Source organism: Orcinus orca, chromosome 13, assembly GCF_937001465.1.
Source record: "Orcinus orca chromosome 13, mOrcOrc1.1, whole genome shotgun sequence".
NCBI classification, from domain to species: domain Eukaryota; kingdom Metazoa; phylum Chordata; class Mammalia; order Artiodactyla; family Delphinidae; genus Orcinus; species Orcinus orca.
In genome coordinates this window covers 32,923,926-32,941,623 of record NC_064571.1, presented here as the reverse complement: position 1 = coordinate 32,941,623, position 17,698 = coordinate 32,923,926, and the positions used below count along the sequence as shown (strand labels likewise).

At 43.1% G+C, this 17,698-nt stretch overlaps 1 protein-coding gene across 19 annotated transcripts in view; it reads right to left on the bottom strand.

The window, feature by feature from the left end:
* The window catches only part of AAK1 (AP2 associated kinase 1), a 174,856-nt gene that overhangs the window by 101,797 nt on the left and 55,361 nt on the right, over positions 1-17,698 (bottom strand). For 18 of the 19 annotated variants that reach the window (XR_007471077.1, XM_049696387.1, XM_033400419.2 and 15 more), the window contains exon 3: positions 1,562-1,680. The exons of the other annotated variant lie outside the window; for it this stretch is intronic. Coding sequence is in view for 17 of the 18 variants with exons in the window: in XM_049696387.1 (XP_049552344.1) it covers positions 1,562-1,680 (119 nt within the window). In the remaining variant the exon portion in view is untranslated. The remainder of the gene's footprint in view (positions 1-1,561; positions 1,681-17,698) is intronic. 19 annotated transcript variants of the gene reach the window in all.

Sequence of the window (17,698 nt, the reverse complement as noted above, 5' to 3'; positions counted from 1 at the left end):
AGCCTTCTGGAATCTACATAGTACCAGGCTCTCTAAAATCCTAAATTGTACAACTTGTTACTCTAAGTAGCCACTGAAAGGGCAACCCCACCAGGGCAAGCAAAGCCTGGTGGAATCCCTACAATGCCACCCTCACCATTTTTTGGGCCTCTCTCTACTCTTAGCAGGAGCACTGGGAAAGAGGGGGCAGGGAGGGGGATGAATTGGGAGATTGGGATTGACATATATATATGCTAATATGTATAAAATAGATAACTCATAAGAACCTACTGTATAAATAAATAAAATAAAATTTTAAAAAAACCAAGAGTATTAAAATGTAGGGCACAAAGGAGTCATCACCTCTAGGTGAACATCTGCATCTGCTATGACCATTATTCACACATTCAGTTCATCCAAAGTTTAAGTATTTACTTTATGTCAGGTAGTGCACTGGAATACAAAGTTTCTGATTTTAAATAACTTACTTTCTAAAGGCAGCATCACTTATAAAGTAACAAGGTAATCAATATAATTGGCATAAAGAAAAGTACTGTGGAAACACAAAGACTATCCAAATTTCTTAAATGTATAATGTCAAACAGAAGTGAAAGAAAGAGACAACTCCAACAAATTCCCATATACCGTATCATCACCCTGCTTATACAGTAATCAACTCATCGCCAATCTTGTTTCTCTTCTAAATCCACTCGTTTAATTTCAAGAAATCATATTATTTCATCCACAAATATTTCATCATATATCTAACAGATAGGGTCTCTTTCTTTAAACACAATATGAACCGAAATCTTGAAAACTTATTAAGTTTTTAAGATGTGAGATATAATTAATATATAATAAAATGCACAGATCTTAAGGTGTCCAACTGAGTTCAGACAATGGTGTAGCCATAACCACTACCTAAAACAAGACACAGAACAATTTCCATGGCCTAGGAAGTTCCCACATACCCCTTTCTAGTGAATTTTCCACACCCAGATGACCACTTTCTGATCTCTGTTACCACAGATCACTTTTGCTTGTTCTTAGACTTTTATAAATGGGATCACAGAGTACTGTATGAGTAAGCAGTTTCTAGGCAAAAAAAAAAAAAAAAAAAAAAGGGAAAAGCATTCCGGGGGAAAGAACTACGTTTACGTAATATAAAGGTATGGAAGGATATGTTCACGGAATGCTGAAGGGCTTGAGAGGGTTGAAAACTAGGACTGGTAGCTGATAGATGATAAGATGGAAAGAGGAGGTTTGTTGGGAAGCTAGGATCTCCATAGTTAATTCTGGGAACAAAGTTGTTAAGTACATTTTTCCCAATGCCTCAAACTATTTCTCTGACCTGAAAATTGGTCGGTTCTCTCACTATGCTCCTTTCTCCTCAACTCTCTAGCTAAGAGTGACTAAGGCAGGAGTAGCGCCCTACACCCCATGGCTGTTCCCTCCCATTTTGTGCAAGGCCTCTCTGCCATCTCAGGGAAGGGAAGAAGCCCCCCATTGGCTTTCTCATGAGAGGGCACAGTCCCTCTCCCCATTTTAAACAAGCAGTCCCAAGTCTGAGGGGCAGCCTTACCATTATCTGTATTTCTCTCTTGCACACCTGGAGATCATGCTCATTGTTGACAAACATGCGTTTCAAGGCACATTTCATCCCATTGCTTGTCCTCACCAGAAACACGATAGCAAATCCACCTGTGAGAGAAACACACATACAAGCTCTTTTGAGTCATGTTTAAAAAGTCAATCAAATGACCATGGTGGCTGTAGTTTGCTGATGTCACTGTTAATGGTACTGATGTCATCATCAGCTAGGCCTAGGGCTGGTCTGGCATAGAAAGCATTCTTAAGATTCTGGGGACTCAAAGGTATCACATGTGGGATTGGGTAGCAAGTCAGAAAAAGTGTTCCTCCAGCTTGCAAGGCAGAAATAGAGGCACATGTAGAGAACAAATGTATGGACACCAGCGGGGAAATGGGCGGGGGAGGTGGTGGTGGGATGAATTGGGAGATTGGGATTGACATATATACACTAATATGTATAAAGTAGATAACTAATAAGAACCTGCTGTATAAAAAATAAATAAATAAAATTCAAAAAAAAAGGATATGAGGTCATTTAAGTAAAGAAAGAAAAATTGTTCCTAAACGTCTATCTAAAAAAAAACAGGAAGAACAGTAATTATCTTCCAAAGAAACTACAGATAAACAGATGAATGAACGGATGAAAAAAAAGAACCAACTACATTCCAACTGCTATCCTAGGCGCTGTGAGCTCTTGTTTAATTCATACCACAATCCTGTGAGGCTGGGTGATATTTTTTCCCTTAAGACAACAATTACTAGCTGAAGAAAACAGAGGCTCAAAGAGATTAGATTCAACCAAGGACTTCTTTAAAAAAACGTAAGTCCAACACTTAAAGAGAGGCTCGGAAATTATTTCAAGAATTGCTCTATGAATAGTTGGCAATTAATTTCAAGAATCTCCTTCTCTTCCTTTTTTCTCATCCTTCCTCACCCCATCCCCCAACTCAAATCAACAATACACTCTGAGGATTCCTCCTGCCCTCCCTACCTCATGGGCTGTTGAGAAGACATAGACATAGTTAGGAAAGTACTATTCTACACAGCAGACACCAGGCAAGTATGACGATTACTGGGCAGAGTTTTTAATGTCTGCACTAACCCTTCTCTAAAAGACAGTTCATCATTCATTAAAAGAAGTTACTATAACTCCAAAAGAAATTCTTCAGTGCTCTGAATTGGTTATGCCTTAGCGTCCCACAAATTCTTAGAGCTCCTAACCTTGACCTCACTCCCCAAACACTGTATGAGGCATTCAGTGCCACTGTTAAGAGGGGTTTGGGTAGATAATGTGCAGCAAAGCTATCAAAGTTGAAGGCTTTGGGATAAGCAGCAGTTATATCAGACACTTAGTCCATCTGCCTGCTCACACACCTGCATAATTTAGCTTGAACTATCCTGCGCACTGACCCTGGGTAGTGAAAAAAATTGCTAGGCTATTCTTTGCACGGAGGTGATGTCTAATTGGATGGAGCCGAACACAGAGACAAGTCAGCAGTACAGGAAGTTGAGCTGAGGTCATGGCATAGTACTGGGGCAAGCAGCCACGTGCAAAATTGATACAAGGTAATTAGCAGTGATTATAGAGACCTCAGACCTGAGATATAAGACTTGGGTCCCAATCATTCCACTCTAAATCCTCTGAGACCCAGCAGCCCTCCAGTACCTGTCTGTTGATGTTCAAGATATTTCCTGTTGTATCTTTAAAATAACTGTTCTTTTTCAAATTAACTTGAGTCAGATTCTGTACCATGCAACCAAAGAGAGCTTTAATCATAAAGCACTGTTGCACGTTTTCATAAAATACACACAAAATTCTGTGTTAAAAAAATTGTTTAATGGGCTCAAATATTCCAAAAGTGCATTTTGATAATGATTTATCAAAGACTGCATGCTTGTATATTTCCTGTCCTTGTGCTCTTCAGTACTCAGATAAACAGTGAAGTTCACCATACAATCTTTCGTTTCAGCTGTCATGTCTCTAAGTTTTGTACCTCAGTAACATTTTCTTGTAATACTTTAAAGTCCACTCATACTGCTCAGCTGTCAATTTAACTCTACAATTTGGAGTATTTACTATAGAAGATTTTAAAAATTCTAGCATGCATTGACAAGTAGAGGTCTAATTACACATGCAAAAAAAACCTCCTCAATTCTAAGATGCATATTTTTTACATTTTAATTTTTAGGATATCAGAATTTTCTTGTAATAAATATGTACATTTAATGCAGTAGTATTTGTCTTCCTTTCCCCCCTGCCAAAAGCCATTAAATTCATGATGTGTCTTAACAATTAAAATTGGGGAAAATGAAAAAAAATAAAATAAAATTGGGGAAAATGATAGTATAAATTATAAAATTTCTATGTATAGTCATAATTGTTTTGTGAATAATACAAGAGGGTTTTCATTTTACAGATATTTTGAATTAAAAAAAAAATCACAGAACTACAGACTTTGCACCAGTAGTGTTTCGAGAGAGCCTTAGTCCAAGCAGTTTGCTTTATGGGGGGAGGAAACAAGTGAGGCTTAGGATCCCGTGGCTAGTTATGGGCAGAACCTGGACCAGTTTCACCGTCCTGATTATCTAAAAAATGTTCTTTCCACTTCACTTATCTTAGTGAAAACTATGCAATACTCATTTAGAGAATAAGGACACACCTGACAGTCCTGCAGAACAAAAGCTGGGAATGACCAGTTCCTGCAGTTCTGTGATGCATGGCACCACTAAAGAATGAGGCAAGTCTTTAGAAGCAGGTTGGTGATGCGGCAACTTGAGATAACTGCCACCAGATGGGAGCAGTCAGCTTTCTTTGCCAGGTAGCAAGATGACCTTTCCAGACCAGACTGAAGAAACGGGTCAGAGGCCTACCACATGATCCAGTCAAGGACAACTGGTTGAGAAGAGCCAGCCCAGATCCTCAAAGCCTATGACCAACATAAATCTAAAGGCAACGCAATGAACCACTATGCTTCACATAGACAGAACCACGTTCTAGGCATCTATGCCTATAAAAGAGCTTATTTGCAGGTGAGAAGCATTTATATCAGGGTTTCTTGATCATGAGATCAAAAATTGAAGCCTGAAAGGATTTGTCCCTTTAAAGATGTTAACCACTTACACCATGTAGTTGACCAAACAGAGTGTAAATTTAAGGTAGAGGGCACAGAGCACGACTCGAGACACTTCTCCACCACAGGCCCACATCCACCACACAGATCAGGGTAATAAGATTCTCAGCCGCAGCTAAAGAGGGTGCGGGGATTACAGAAGGCAGCTATAAGACTTCAAGAGAGGTGCTTACCTTAATGGCTTTTTTGTTTGTTTGTTCTTTCTTTTTATTTGCGGTACGCAGGCCTCTCCCTGTTTTGGCCTCTCCCGTTGCGGAGCACAGGCTCCGGACGCACAGGCTCAGCGGCCATGGCTCATGGGCCTAGCCTCTCTGCAGCATGTGGGATCTTCCCGGACCGGGTCACGAACCCGTGTCCCCTGCATCGGCAGGCGGACTCTCAACCACTGCGCCACCAGGGAAGCCCGAGGTGCTTACCTCAGGTTGAGGTGCATCCCTAGATCTTGATTAAATGGAAAAATCTAAAGCTGAGCTGGGGAGAGGTTGGACAGAGGTAAGAAAAGCTAACATTCAGCAGAGCCTGTGCCAGTCTGCCCACGGGAGCCTGTGCCAATCTCGCTGCCTACTGGCATTGTCTGAAACTAAGATAATCTCCATGATTACACTGAAATCCATTTGTGGGAAAATTCATGAATTTATTGAATCATAAAGGGAAAAAGGATCTGATCCATTATGTGAGGTAAGTGAAAGAGGCAGGATAATTTTGACACAGACACACTTTTACCTATTAACTTTAAATATAGAAATACTTTTTGGGCTTTCCTGGTGGCGCAGTGGTTAAGAATCCACCTGCCAATTCAGGGGACACAGGTTCAAGCCCTGCTCCGGGAAGATCTCACATGCTGCGGAGCAACTAAGCCCATGCGCCACAACTACTGAGCCTGCGCTCTAGAGCCCACGCGCCACAACTACTGAAGCCCACACGCCTAGAGCCCGTGCTGCACAACAAGAGAAGTCACCGCAATGAGAAGCCCGTGCACCGCAATGAAGAGTGGCCCCTGCTCGCCACAACTAGAGAAAGCCCACGTGCAGCAATGAAGACCCAACGCAGCCAAAAATAAATAAATTAAAAAAAAATTTTTTTTACTTCCACAAAGAAACATGCTTTCTCCCACTTTCCCTAAAATACATAGCACTCTTGGTCTAACTATCTCCCTCTAATTTTTGATGATGTGGATGGGTACTTACCACTCACTGTGAATTTAGAGATTTTGTCTGCTTGGTTCCCCTCTGTATCTTCGTGCCCTAGAGTAGTGCCTGACACATAACGAGGCCTCAAAAATGAACTAACTCTCCTCTTAATGTTACTACAGGAAAGGCTGCAGAGACTGGTGGAGACAGTGGCAAACCCAAGCACATGGCCCATGGAAAGGAACAGCTACCGTACAACTCAAGGTAATTACTGCCACATAGGGATACAGACCCCGTTTTATCATCAACACTTGGTATTACTGGTCTTCTTATTTTAGTCATTCTAGTGAGTGTGTAGTGATATTTAATTGTGTTTTTTTTATGTTCCCATATCTATTTTTTTTTACATCTTTATTGGAGTATAATTGCTTTACAATGGTGTGCTAGTTTCTGCTTCATAACAAAGTGAATCAGTCACACACACACATATGTTCCCATATCCCTTCCCCCTCGCGTCTCCCTCCCTCCCACCCTCCCTATCTCACCCCTCTAGGTGGTCACAAAGCACCGAGCTGATCTCCCCGTGCTATGCAGCTGCTTCCCACTAGCTATTTTACGTTTGGTAGTGTATATATGTCCATGCCACTCTCTCACTTTGTCACAGCTTACCCTTCCCCCTCCCCATATCCTCAAGTCCATTCTCTAGTAGGTCTGTGTCTTTATTCCAGTCTTACCTCTGGGTTCTGCATGACATTTTTTTTTCTTAGATTCCATATATATGTGTTAGCATACGGTATTTGTCTTTCTCTTTCTGACTTACTTCACTCTGTATGACAGACTCTAGGTCCATCCACCTCACTACAAATAACTCAATTTCGTTTCTTTTTATGGCTGAGTAATATTCCATTGTATATATGTGCCACATCTTCTTTATCCGTTCATCCGATGATGGACACTTAGGTTGTTTCCATCTCCTGGCTATTGTAAATAGAGCTGCAGTGAACATTGTGGTACATGACTCTTTTTGAATTATGGTTTTCTCAGGGTATATGCCCAGTACTGGGATTGCTGGGTCATATGGTAGTTCTACTTGTAGTTTTTTAAGGATCCTCCATACTGTTCTCCATAGTGGCTGTACCAATTCACATTCCCACCAGCAGTGCAAGAGTGTTCCCTTTTCTCCACATCCTCTCCAGCATCTATTGTTTATAGATTTTTTGATGATGGCCATTCTGACTGGTGTGAGATGATATCTCATTGTATTTTTTTTTTTTTTTTTTTTTTGCGGTACGCGGGCCTCTCACTGTTGTGGCCTCTCCCGTTGAGGAGCACAGGCTCTGGACACGCAGGCCCAGCGGCCATGGCTCACAGGCCCAGCCACTCCGCGGCATGTGGGATCTTCCCAGACTGGGGCACGAACCCATGTCCCCTGCATCGGCAGGCGGACTCTCAACCACTGCGCCACCAGGGAAGCCCCTCATTGTAGTTTTGATTTGCATTTCTCTAATGATTAATGATGTTGAGCATTCTTTTATGTGTTTGTTGGCAGACTGTATATCTTCTTTGGAGAAATGTCTATTTAGGTCTTCTGCCCATTTTTGGATTAGGTTGTTTTTCTGTTATTGAGCTGCTTGTAAATTTTGGAGATTAATCCTTTGTCAGTTGCTTCATTTGCAAATATTTTCTCCCATTTTGAGGGTTGTCTTTTGGTCTTGTTTATGGTTTCCTTTGCTGTGCAAAAGCTTTGAAGTTTCATTAGGTCCCATTTGTTTATTTTTGTTTTTATTTCCATTTCTCTAGGAGGTGGGTCAAAAAGGATCTTGCTCTGATTTATGTCATAGAGTGTTCTGCCTATGTTTTTCCTCTAAGAGTTTGATAGTTTCTGTCCTTACATTTAGGTCTTTAATCCAGTTTGAGCTTATTTTTGTGTATGGTGTTAGGGAGTGTTCTAATCTCATACTTTTACATGTACCTGTCCAGTTTTCCCAGCACCACTTATTGAAGAGGCTGTCCTTTCTCCACTGTACATTCCTGCCTCCTTTATCAAAGATAAGGTGACCATATGTGCGTGGGTTTATCTCTGGGCTTTCTATCCTGTTCCATTGATCTATATTTCTGTTTTTGTGCCAGTACCATACCATCTTGATTACTGTAGCTTTGTAGTATAGTCTGAAGTCAGGGAGCCTGATTTCTCCAGCTCCGTTTTTCATTCTCAAGATTGCTTTGGCTATTCGGGGTCTTTTGTGTTTCCATACAAATTGTGAAATTTTTGGTTCTAGGTCTGTGAAAAATGCCAGTGGTAGTTTTTAATTGTGGTTTTAATTTGCATTTCCCAATAGATCCTTCATTGTTTAAACTCTTAGGATTACCTGCTTTCCACTTTACTGATAAAAGGCTTTAGTAAGCATAGGATCATGGAGTCACCAATGAAATTACTGAGATAACTTGGACTTCTACCTCTCAAGCAAAGATGACAGAAATGCCTAGTTCTATCCTGGGAGAAAAAGGCAGGTAAGAATTTGTAATACATGGGGGGGGGGTGTTATATAATTTCTAAAATCTCAACTCTGACATCAGCAAGAGATCATGGTCATCAACATCATTATCTTGACTGAAATCTTTTAATAAACACAACCTCTTCAAGGAGCCTGGCCATAAATATTCAACACTGGCAATGGGGCTTTTGAAGTAAGTGTAGTACCTCTCCTGGCTTAATCTCAAATATGGAATCATGCTAGCTGGTACCAGGCCTTGGGGGCTGTTCTGAATGAATCAAGACACCAGTGACTCCACTTAGCAAGGACGAGTGAGGGATCGGGAGGGAAGGTGATAGGGAAGAGAAGGAAAACACCAAACTGATGATGTGAGCAGTGACATGCACGGAGATGGGAAACAGGTGGGCAGACAATGAGAATGATGAGACCATGAGACAAAGCCCATCCTGGTGCTGAAACAGGGTTTCTGGATTTGCTGCCAAAGAGGTTTTGGTGGATATTTAAAAATCGGGCCTAGAGTCGGGGCACTAAAACCTGCTGCTTGCTTATTTCCTGCAGGTAAAAGGGACTTCATTTCCTATCATAAGCCCCATCTACACCTTTAGGAATGGCTTCCACTTGTGTGAGATAAGAGCAGACAAACTAAAGTGAGGAAACAAAACGAAGTGAGGAAAACTTCACACTCTGCTCGTGTCCTCCACTTCTCCATCCTACAAATTCTGCATTTCTCTTTCAAAATAAGGTTTACTCTGATGAATACTGTTTACTTAATGCAGTTTCTCTTGGAATTACTTGAGGAAGAGAAAACTAGAATAAAACAGCCTCCTGAAGCTTAACTAAAGAATCAGAGAGAGAACCCAGTTAAAGTGGGATGTATCCGGGAGATGTAAAAGAAAAGGTAACACTGGACGAGTTGCTGGATCTCTTTGGTGTCCATTTCCTCAACTGCAGAAATTAAGGCAAAATGAGTGGTATGTAAATGAACGGTTTGCTCAGAGACATAGGATTACAGGAGGTGCTGCAGTGGTCCCACGAGGGAAAGTGGCTCCACTTAAGAGTAGGGCTCTGCACACAGCTTCCTTTTATCTGCTTATTATTCATTCTGAAAAAGATGCTAGAAAAAAGGGGGGAAACTCTGCTTTAAAGGAGAAAAAAACCCAAAGAATATTCTGTAGCCCTATGTAAAAGTATTTTATGAAGAAAAAAGGACTACAGCACTGAAAGTCATGCAGACGGCCCTTACCTACTAGCCTACCACAGACACAAATGTGCACAGGCAGCCTGGGGGGCGGGGGGAGGCGGGGCCACCACGTCCACTTTACACTGAGACGGTGGAGTATTCCTTTAGAGTCCAACAGATGAGGTTCAAACCCCAGCTCAGGAAAGCCATGATCTCACTGAGGCCCTGTCCTCTCACCTGTCAAGGGCAGCTGAGAGCTACCTCTTAGCTTTGGGGAGGATTAAACGACAGGCAAAGCACTGAGCACATAGGTGGTATGTGATGAATATAGGTTCCCTCCTTACCTCCTCCCCACCAAAGTTCTTTGTATTTGTGTGATAGACATCTGACTTACCATAAAGTTCTAAATCTGGCGTATCTTCTTGAGATAAAGGGCATAAACTCAAATACCTACAGGGGCCAGACAGATGATCTAACGGAGGGAAACAGTGCAGGTATAACAAAGTGTACAGAGGGAGTCTAATGATGGGAGATCACGGGGAGTGGTGAGACTGTGCAAACCAGAAAGTGCATGCCCAGCTCACGGGGCAGCCGCTCCTCAGTGAAGGCCAGTTGCTGCCATGGAGGAACGTGGGCTGAGGGTTGCCAAGTTTTTTGATTTCCAAGAGAAGCTAGATTTTTAGGAGAAATCTCCCACTTTTTAAATCCCAGCTACAACTTTAGAAAATCTCTTCACCCCTGTGCAAGTTAAGGAAACCTATTTCCAGGCTTGGACTGAATGAGACAGCCCTGCCTCAACCTTTATGAGAGCCTTGTGAAGCAGCAGGACATGTACGACAATCTCTACTTGACTAGCTGGGAAACTGAGGCATGGAGAAAAGCCCAAGTGGCCTCCCTAGTACCGCCACCTAGAGGCAGGGCCAGGACTGAAAAGCAGGCATACCAATTCCTGGCCCTGACCTTGGTCCACTCTCCCATGCTGCCGTCCCTCCCTCCTTCCCTGCAGCGGACCCTACAAGACACCTCCATTATCAGGGAAGGTTAGGGAAAAGACATGGTGAAAGCCAAGGGGCCTGTCCAAAGCTTGGCCTCCCTCAGTGGCCCGGTGAGAGGGAGAACTTGAGTGCACTGTTTGCAATGTTTGTCAGCTCCCACGGGGAGTGACGACGAAGAGGCTGACAAACATCCATCCACAATTTATTCAAGACAACTTGGCCAGAAGTTTCGGAAGGAACAAAAATGTTCTAAACTCTAGAACAGATGGCAAGGAGCACAGCAAAGATTCTGCAGGAGAAAAGGTCAATTTGAAGCATTTGTCAACACTGATTTCAGTGGGGACTTGGGGTTTGTTTTTTAACATCAATCTCTCCTCACTTGCCTCAAATTAAAAATCACCATGTGCCAACTCTTTCTGGGGAACATGTCAAAGCAGTCCTATCCCCAGGCAGGAAGAACACCCAGATGGGAGATGACTTGAGGTACTCAACTTCCTCCCTCTCCATCGGGAGCTGTGGGCACAGAGTCAGCCACTGGCAAACTCTGGCAGTGATACAGAAACATCAACGGAACCCAAGGAAGGCCACAGCCCCGGTTGAACACGGGACAGCTGGCAGGTGGCTCTTCCTTTCTAGGACTGCAACAACTAGGGAACATCTCCAGTTCATCTCCATTCTCTTTTGGCATGAGTCTTTAAAAAAAAAAAAAATAATAATAATAATAGACATTTCCAGAGAAGGCACCTGCCTACCTGGAACAAAGGTTAGCGTTTAAGAAATCAAGTTGGCTCACACACACCAGAGGCTTGTGCATTACTGCGCATAGAACCAGAGCACATTGGACCTGGCCTGTCATCAGCTGAGACCAACCAGAAGAGGGCCTTTCCCAGAGCCACCGGGCCCACCTTGTCTGAACTGTTTCCATGGGCTTGGCTGTCTAGCAAATGTAGAGAGAAATGATGAGAGACGTCAGCAGGGCCATATCCTTTGTTCACTGACATCCCCAGATCACACTGAGCCAACTTTCTCTTCTCTATTATTACAAGCCAGGGTGATCTTATAAAAACAGAAATTGAATATCATTCTCCTGTTTGAAACTCCTCAGTGGCTTCTGGCTCCTTAGAAGGAAACTCCAAATGCTGGCACGGCCTGCAAGGCACCGCATGATAGGATGTGATCTCTCTCTCTCTCCAACCTCATTCTCACCACAGCCTCTCACTGCTCACTCTGTTCCAGCCACAATCGCCTTCTTTCTTCTTGATGTTGCTTGTGCCCCACACTACCTAAAGATTGCTGTGCATGCCTCTCCCTTTGCCCTATTCACCTCATTCTTGGCCTGACCAGCTTCTACGAGTCAGCCCTCAAGTTTCAGGCTACGTGTTACCGCCTTGGTTGGGCCTCCCCTGACTGCCCCTGGCCCCCACCCCCACTTCCGATCAGGTTACATCCTTGTTTCGCACAGCACCCTCCTCTTTTCCTTCGGAATGTAGCAGGAGTATAGTTAAATACTTAGGTAGGTAATTCCTGGTTTGATGCCTTCTTTCCCTGAACCCTGTAAACTGCACAAGGGCAAGGACAACGAATAACTCACTGTGGCCTGTGTCATGCAGCACAGTGGCCCCTGCATAAAAGATCCTCAAGTGCTTGCCTAGCACCCTAAGGAAACCAAAAAAAAAAAAAAAATCCCACATCACACCAAACCAAACCAAACCAAACCACACTGTATACAGTGCGAGCTTTTCAGAAGGTTAGACTCTAGTATGGGGTAGAAGGGACACTAATTGAAGAGGCAGCCCGCCCCCCAGAGAAAAACCCTGAGCGTGTGGCTCAGTACGGCCGAGGGTCGTCTGAGACTAAGCCAACTGGACAGCGTACTGGGGCAACACGCACGAGCTGCATCTTCACAGAAATCTCTGTGCTGTCGCAGAGTGGTACTTGTTCCGCCTGTGACCCCGTCTTTTAAAAAGAACACTTGAGCTGGAAATGAAACCCTCTTCAGTTGAGAAGGAAAAGAAATCAAACTCCCCCTTGCTCGGTGCTGCCTCATCCCTCACGCGAACAAGCAGAGAGCCTCTCGGGCGTGAACTGTCTCAACCCCACCCCCGGCCCAAGCCACGGGTGCCAGCAATCTTCTAGTAAGTGGTGTGCAAACCAAGAGAGCAGCTGGGGTCAGCCAGAGGGCACGACATCCGTGCCCGGGTTCGTCACCGCCCGCCACAGACACTCAAGCTCCGGCTCGAATCATTTCCACCAACGTTTGATGTGTTACTGGTCCACAGTCTCCAAAGGAGAACTGGGGTTTTGGCAAAGCCAAAGCTTGGCTGACGGTCTCTCAGGTTCCAAGTGCTAATTCCAGAACATTCCACTTTAACTTCATGCTTCAAAGCGTACTTCATGTTCTGCACTTTGCGCTTTTGTAGTAAGATCAGGTTAACTAGCTCTGTTCCAGAAACAGCATCCTGTTCCGGAAAAAGCATCCTGTTCCAGAAAGAGCGTTTTCTACTGTGGTGATTTGAGCTCAGAAGCCAGGTTAAGCTGTGTCTTCTGTTCTCCTGGGACAGGCACTGACATCAAAGGTACATGATATAAAAGTTTTCAATTCTTTATGTTTCGCTAGAACTGATCTCCAGACACATCTGCTTTATCCAGGTCATCCTAATCTGCCTCGACCCTCCTAGTTATGTGGGAGATGAGCCCTCATCCTGGGAAGCAGGGTGATGTTTTCTCAGCTCCCAACAGCTAATCACAGAGCACTCCAACCTAACTTCACACTAAAGCCTTTCCTCTGAGGTTCAGGATATCTGACTGTACTACCCATCACCGTCATGCACCCACCCCTAGGTCGTGGCTCCTTACCCAGTACTTGTGCACCAGTTCACAATCTCCTCTCCACCTCAACTCTCACCATCACCCAAGTTGATTTCCCCAAGTCTTAACAATTCTATCCCCTAAACCTCTCTGGAATCCACACTTCTCTTCCATCCCTGATGCTCCTTCATATACTTCTCTTTTTTTACTGGAACTAAAATAGAATCCTAAGTTTCCATGCCTTGAATCTCTTTCCATTCTAAAATTCGTATCTAAAAACTCCTCTTAAAAGCATTCATTAACTCCCCAAAGCCAGAATAAAGACCAAATTCCTTAACACAGCAGTACGTTAAGAACCTTTATATTTTCCCCCATTTTATTGTGAGAAATTTCAAACACACAGCAAAATTGAAAAGACCATACTGCAAACATCCATATACTCACCACCTAGAGTCTACAATTATTAACATTTTGCTACACTTGTTTTATCACATATTTATCATCCATCTACACAACCATCAACTCATCTTATTTTTGATGCATTTCCAAGTAAGGTGCAGACCTCAGTGCACTTCACCCTAAACACGTCAGCATGCATCTCTTTAACTCGTATTCAGAATTCATGGTTCTTTTGTGGAGGTCGAGTAGAAATAAAATCTAGTTACAGTGAAATGTATAAATCTCAAGTGTATTATTGGATGAATTTTGATAAACACATACACTCGTGTAACCCAAACCCCTATCAAGATATAAAACCTTTCTATAACCCAGAAAGTTCCCTCATACCCCTTTCCAGACAATCCCACTCTCATATCCCCCCTAGAGACAACCTCTGTTTTGATTTTTTAAATCTATTTCTAGTTTTGCCAACTTTAAAACTTCATATAAATGCAACCATACAGTATGTGCTTTTTTGTGTAAGGATCTTTCCCTCATCATAATAGTTTATACTGTGGAGTGTGTCAGTAGTTTGTCACTTTTACTGCTGACCTGTTTATCCTCTCTCTTACAGATAAGACATTTGGGTTATTTCAAATTTGGAACTATTATGAACAAAGCTCTCTACGCGTTCTTGTACAAGTCTTTTTGTGTTCCATGTTTTTATTTCTCTTGGGTAAATACCTAATACTCAAGAATGTGAGTGCTAGGCCACTGTATAGGTATACGTTTAATTTTACAAGAAACTGCCAGACCTTTTCCCAAAGTGGCTGTATCATTTCACACTCCCACCAACAACATATGCTCTAGACCTTTATTTATATTTATTTATTTTTTTATTTTTTGCAGTACGCGGGCCTCTCACTGTTGTGGCCTCTCCCGCTGCGGAGCACAGGCTCCGGACGCGCAGGCTCAGCGGCCATGGCCCACGGGCCCAGCCACTCCGCGGCATGTGGGATCCTCCCAGAACGGGGCACGAACCTGTGTCCCCTGCATCGGCAGGCGGACTCTCAACCACTGCAGCACCAGGGAAGCCCTGCTCTAGACCTTTATCATCTGAATACTTCCCTGTCCTCACCCAGCTCTATCTCCCCATGCTCCCTCCTCTACCACCAAGCTTTCAGAACTTTAACCTTTTTGCTGCATTTCATTCCCTCTGCCTCGAAGACCCTGACCCAATCCTCTGCTAGATAAAAGGAGTTGAAGATTGTTAAAATAACACCTCTTTCATGAAGTCTTTCTTCCCTTTCCCTGATAATCGCCCCCAGGCTTTCACATTATCACACATTTGGCCTGCACCTCTATTGCTGCACTCATCACAGTGCACTGTGGCTCCCCCCGCCCCATATGTTCATCTCCCCCTGCTACACAGGCTAAAGGAAAGAGGAAACCACTTTTTTCTGCCTTGGTAGAAATACTTGTTATGTTATCATAATACTTTATTATATACTATATGATACTTTATATTTTTTGCATAAAGTATACTATGTATACTTTGATGTTATCATTAAACACCAGTTTAAGGACTTTGAATACTATGAAACCGTAAGGACAACATTCTACATTGCTCTCTGAGTCACCAAAGAAAATTAAAATGGCAAGAGGAGCTTCTTATTTCTCTTGGAGTCCTCAGGGCTAGCACGGTGTTTGGTACATAGTAGATGATTAATAGATGTTTCCTAAACTAATAGCAATCCAGTAATGTTGCTCCCCTGCTCAGAATACTCCTCTTGCCTCGACCACCTACAAGATAAAATCCCACCCCTAATGTGGCATGCAAGTCGCAACAGAATCTGGAGCCCACACTGGCCTGGCCAGTGTCCTTCGGTGTCTCGGTGCTTTTTGCTGGTATTCTCCATCTGGAATGGCTGCCTTCTCTTTAAATAGTAAATGAGTAACTGTAAGTCCAAGTGTAGCTCAAACCAGGCCTCCTATGTGAACTCTGACCTAACAGAATGCCCATCCCTACTTTATTTTCTAACCCTGATGATTATCCCACTTGTCTGCATAGCAGTCTTTCCTGAGGACTATATTCTCTCAGAGGGCAAAGATTTTACTTTATTTTTATTCTTTGCAGGAAACACATTAGTCTAGCTTACCTTACCCTTCACCCCATGCTGAAATAATGATTAGATGCATTACATCAAGTGGCTCCCTTCTCCTGGCTGTTGCTACCGGGACCAGGAGTGGGTAGCTGGCACACATTCTCTCTTGAGAATCCTAGTAACAACTCAGGAACTGGAGTCAGACAGTGTTGGACAGCCATGCAGACCAGGCTGCTAGCTACTGTCAGTCACATCCATGCTCACACAAAAGCAGAGAAGAGTGTTTTGCAAAAAAAGGCAAGATATCAGAGCAGACACTTGGAAGAAGCTGCAATTTGAGACTATGAGGCTCCAACGGGAGAGAGATGGACAGAAGAGATACCTGATGACTTTGCAAGACTCACAAAATCTAGCTTCACCTCCTGCTGTTGGGCTCTGGAAGGTTCCCCTATATTTATTCAGTGCATTCCTTTTGACTTACTCTAATTTGAATTAAATTTCTGTTCCTTGAAACCCGATGACCCTAGGACACCTTGCACCAGTATGTTTATAAAATACATGAGCTCTGATATGATCTAAATTTTAATAGTTTTAACCGTAAGCCTCGTTTAACAGAAAGCATCCAGAACAGTGTTAAAACAGCATATTAAAAATTGCACTTGAAGAGTGGGAATTTTTAAGTTAAAAATTAGATTTACATTAAAATAGAACCTGCATTAATATACAAAGATCTAAGGAAGATCTAAGGACTGATTTACCTGAGGATGATGGGACTGCAGTTGATTACTTTCTTCCTTATCCTTTTCTTTATTTTCCAAATTTTCTATAATGACCATATATTATCTTTCTTAAATTATAAAAAACAGACAAACAAAAAAACCCCTCCTTTTGTTGTTTATTTTTAAAGAAAAACCTGTCCTCCAAACCCTGGGAGGCGTATTGAGAAGGTAAGTCTCCAAAAAGGACCAGGAAGGAGCACAGCAAGGTGGACCAATGCACAAAATTCCATGCAGAGAAAAGTTCCCCTGCCTTTGGTGTAAAACCAGGGCTGGGACTGGGGTGAGGGGAGTAAGGCACATGTCTGGAGCACAAAATTTATGGGAGTGCCCCAAAACTCAGTAATCAAGATAAATAATATTTTAATGTATTTTAAAATGAAAATTAATACCAAAAATCCATGATGAACAAGTATCATTTTTAAAATAAAGACAGGGCTTCCCTGGTAGCACAGTGGTTAGGATCTGCCTACCAATGCAGGGGACATGGGTTCGAGTCCTGGTCCGAGAAGATCCCACATGCTGCAGAGCAACAAAGCCCGTGCGCCACAACTACTGAGCCTGCGCTCTAGAGTCCGTGTGCTGCAACTACTGAGCCCACGTGCCACAACTACTGAAGCCCACGCACCTAGAGCCCGTGCTCTGCAACAAGAGAAGCCACCACAATGAGAAGCCCACACACTGCAATGAAGAGTAGCCCCCGCTCGCCGCAACTAGAGAAAGCCCAAGCGCAGCAACGAAGACCCAAAGCAGCCAAAAATAAGTAAAATTTAAAAATAAATAGAATAAAATAAAATAAAGACAGGATCAGTACTGGTTTTTCGTTTTGCCTCAGGCTCCAATATGGCTGATCTTGTCTTTATTTAAAATTCTGATATTTTGTTCATCGTGGGTTTTTTGCATTAATTTGTTTCTATGCTTACTGTAATCCTGACTGGCTAATTTCCTGGGAAATTTTCCCAACCCTCCAACACGGTCAGGGCAGTGAGGTGGAGCAGTGCCTGTGCAGCCTGATGGCAGCACTAAGCAGGTACAAAAGGAGAAAGATGATGGCCTTGAGAGGTAAGTGGTCCTGAGAGGGGTCTAGAAAGCCCCACGTACACTCCCGGGTTTCCCCAGACCATGACTCTA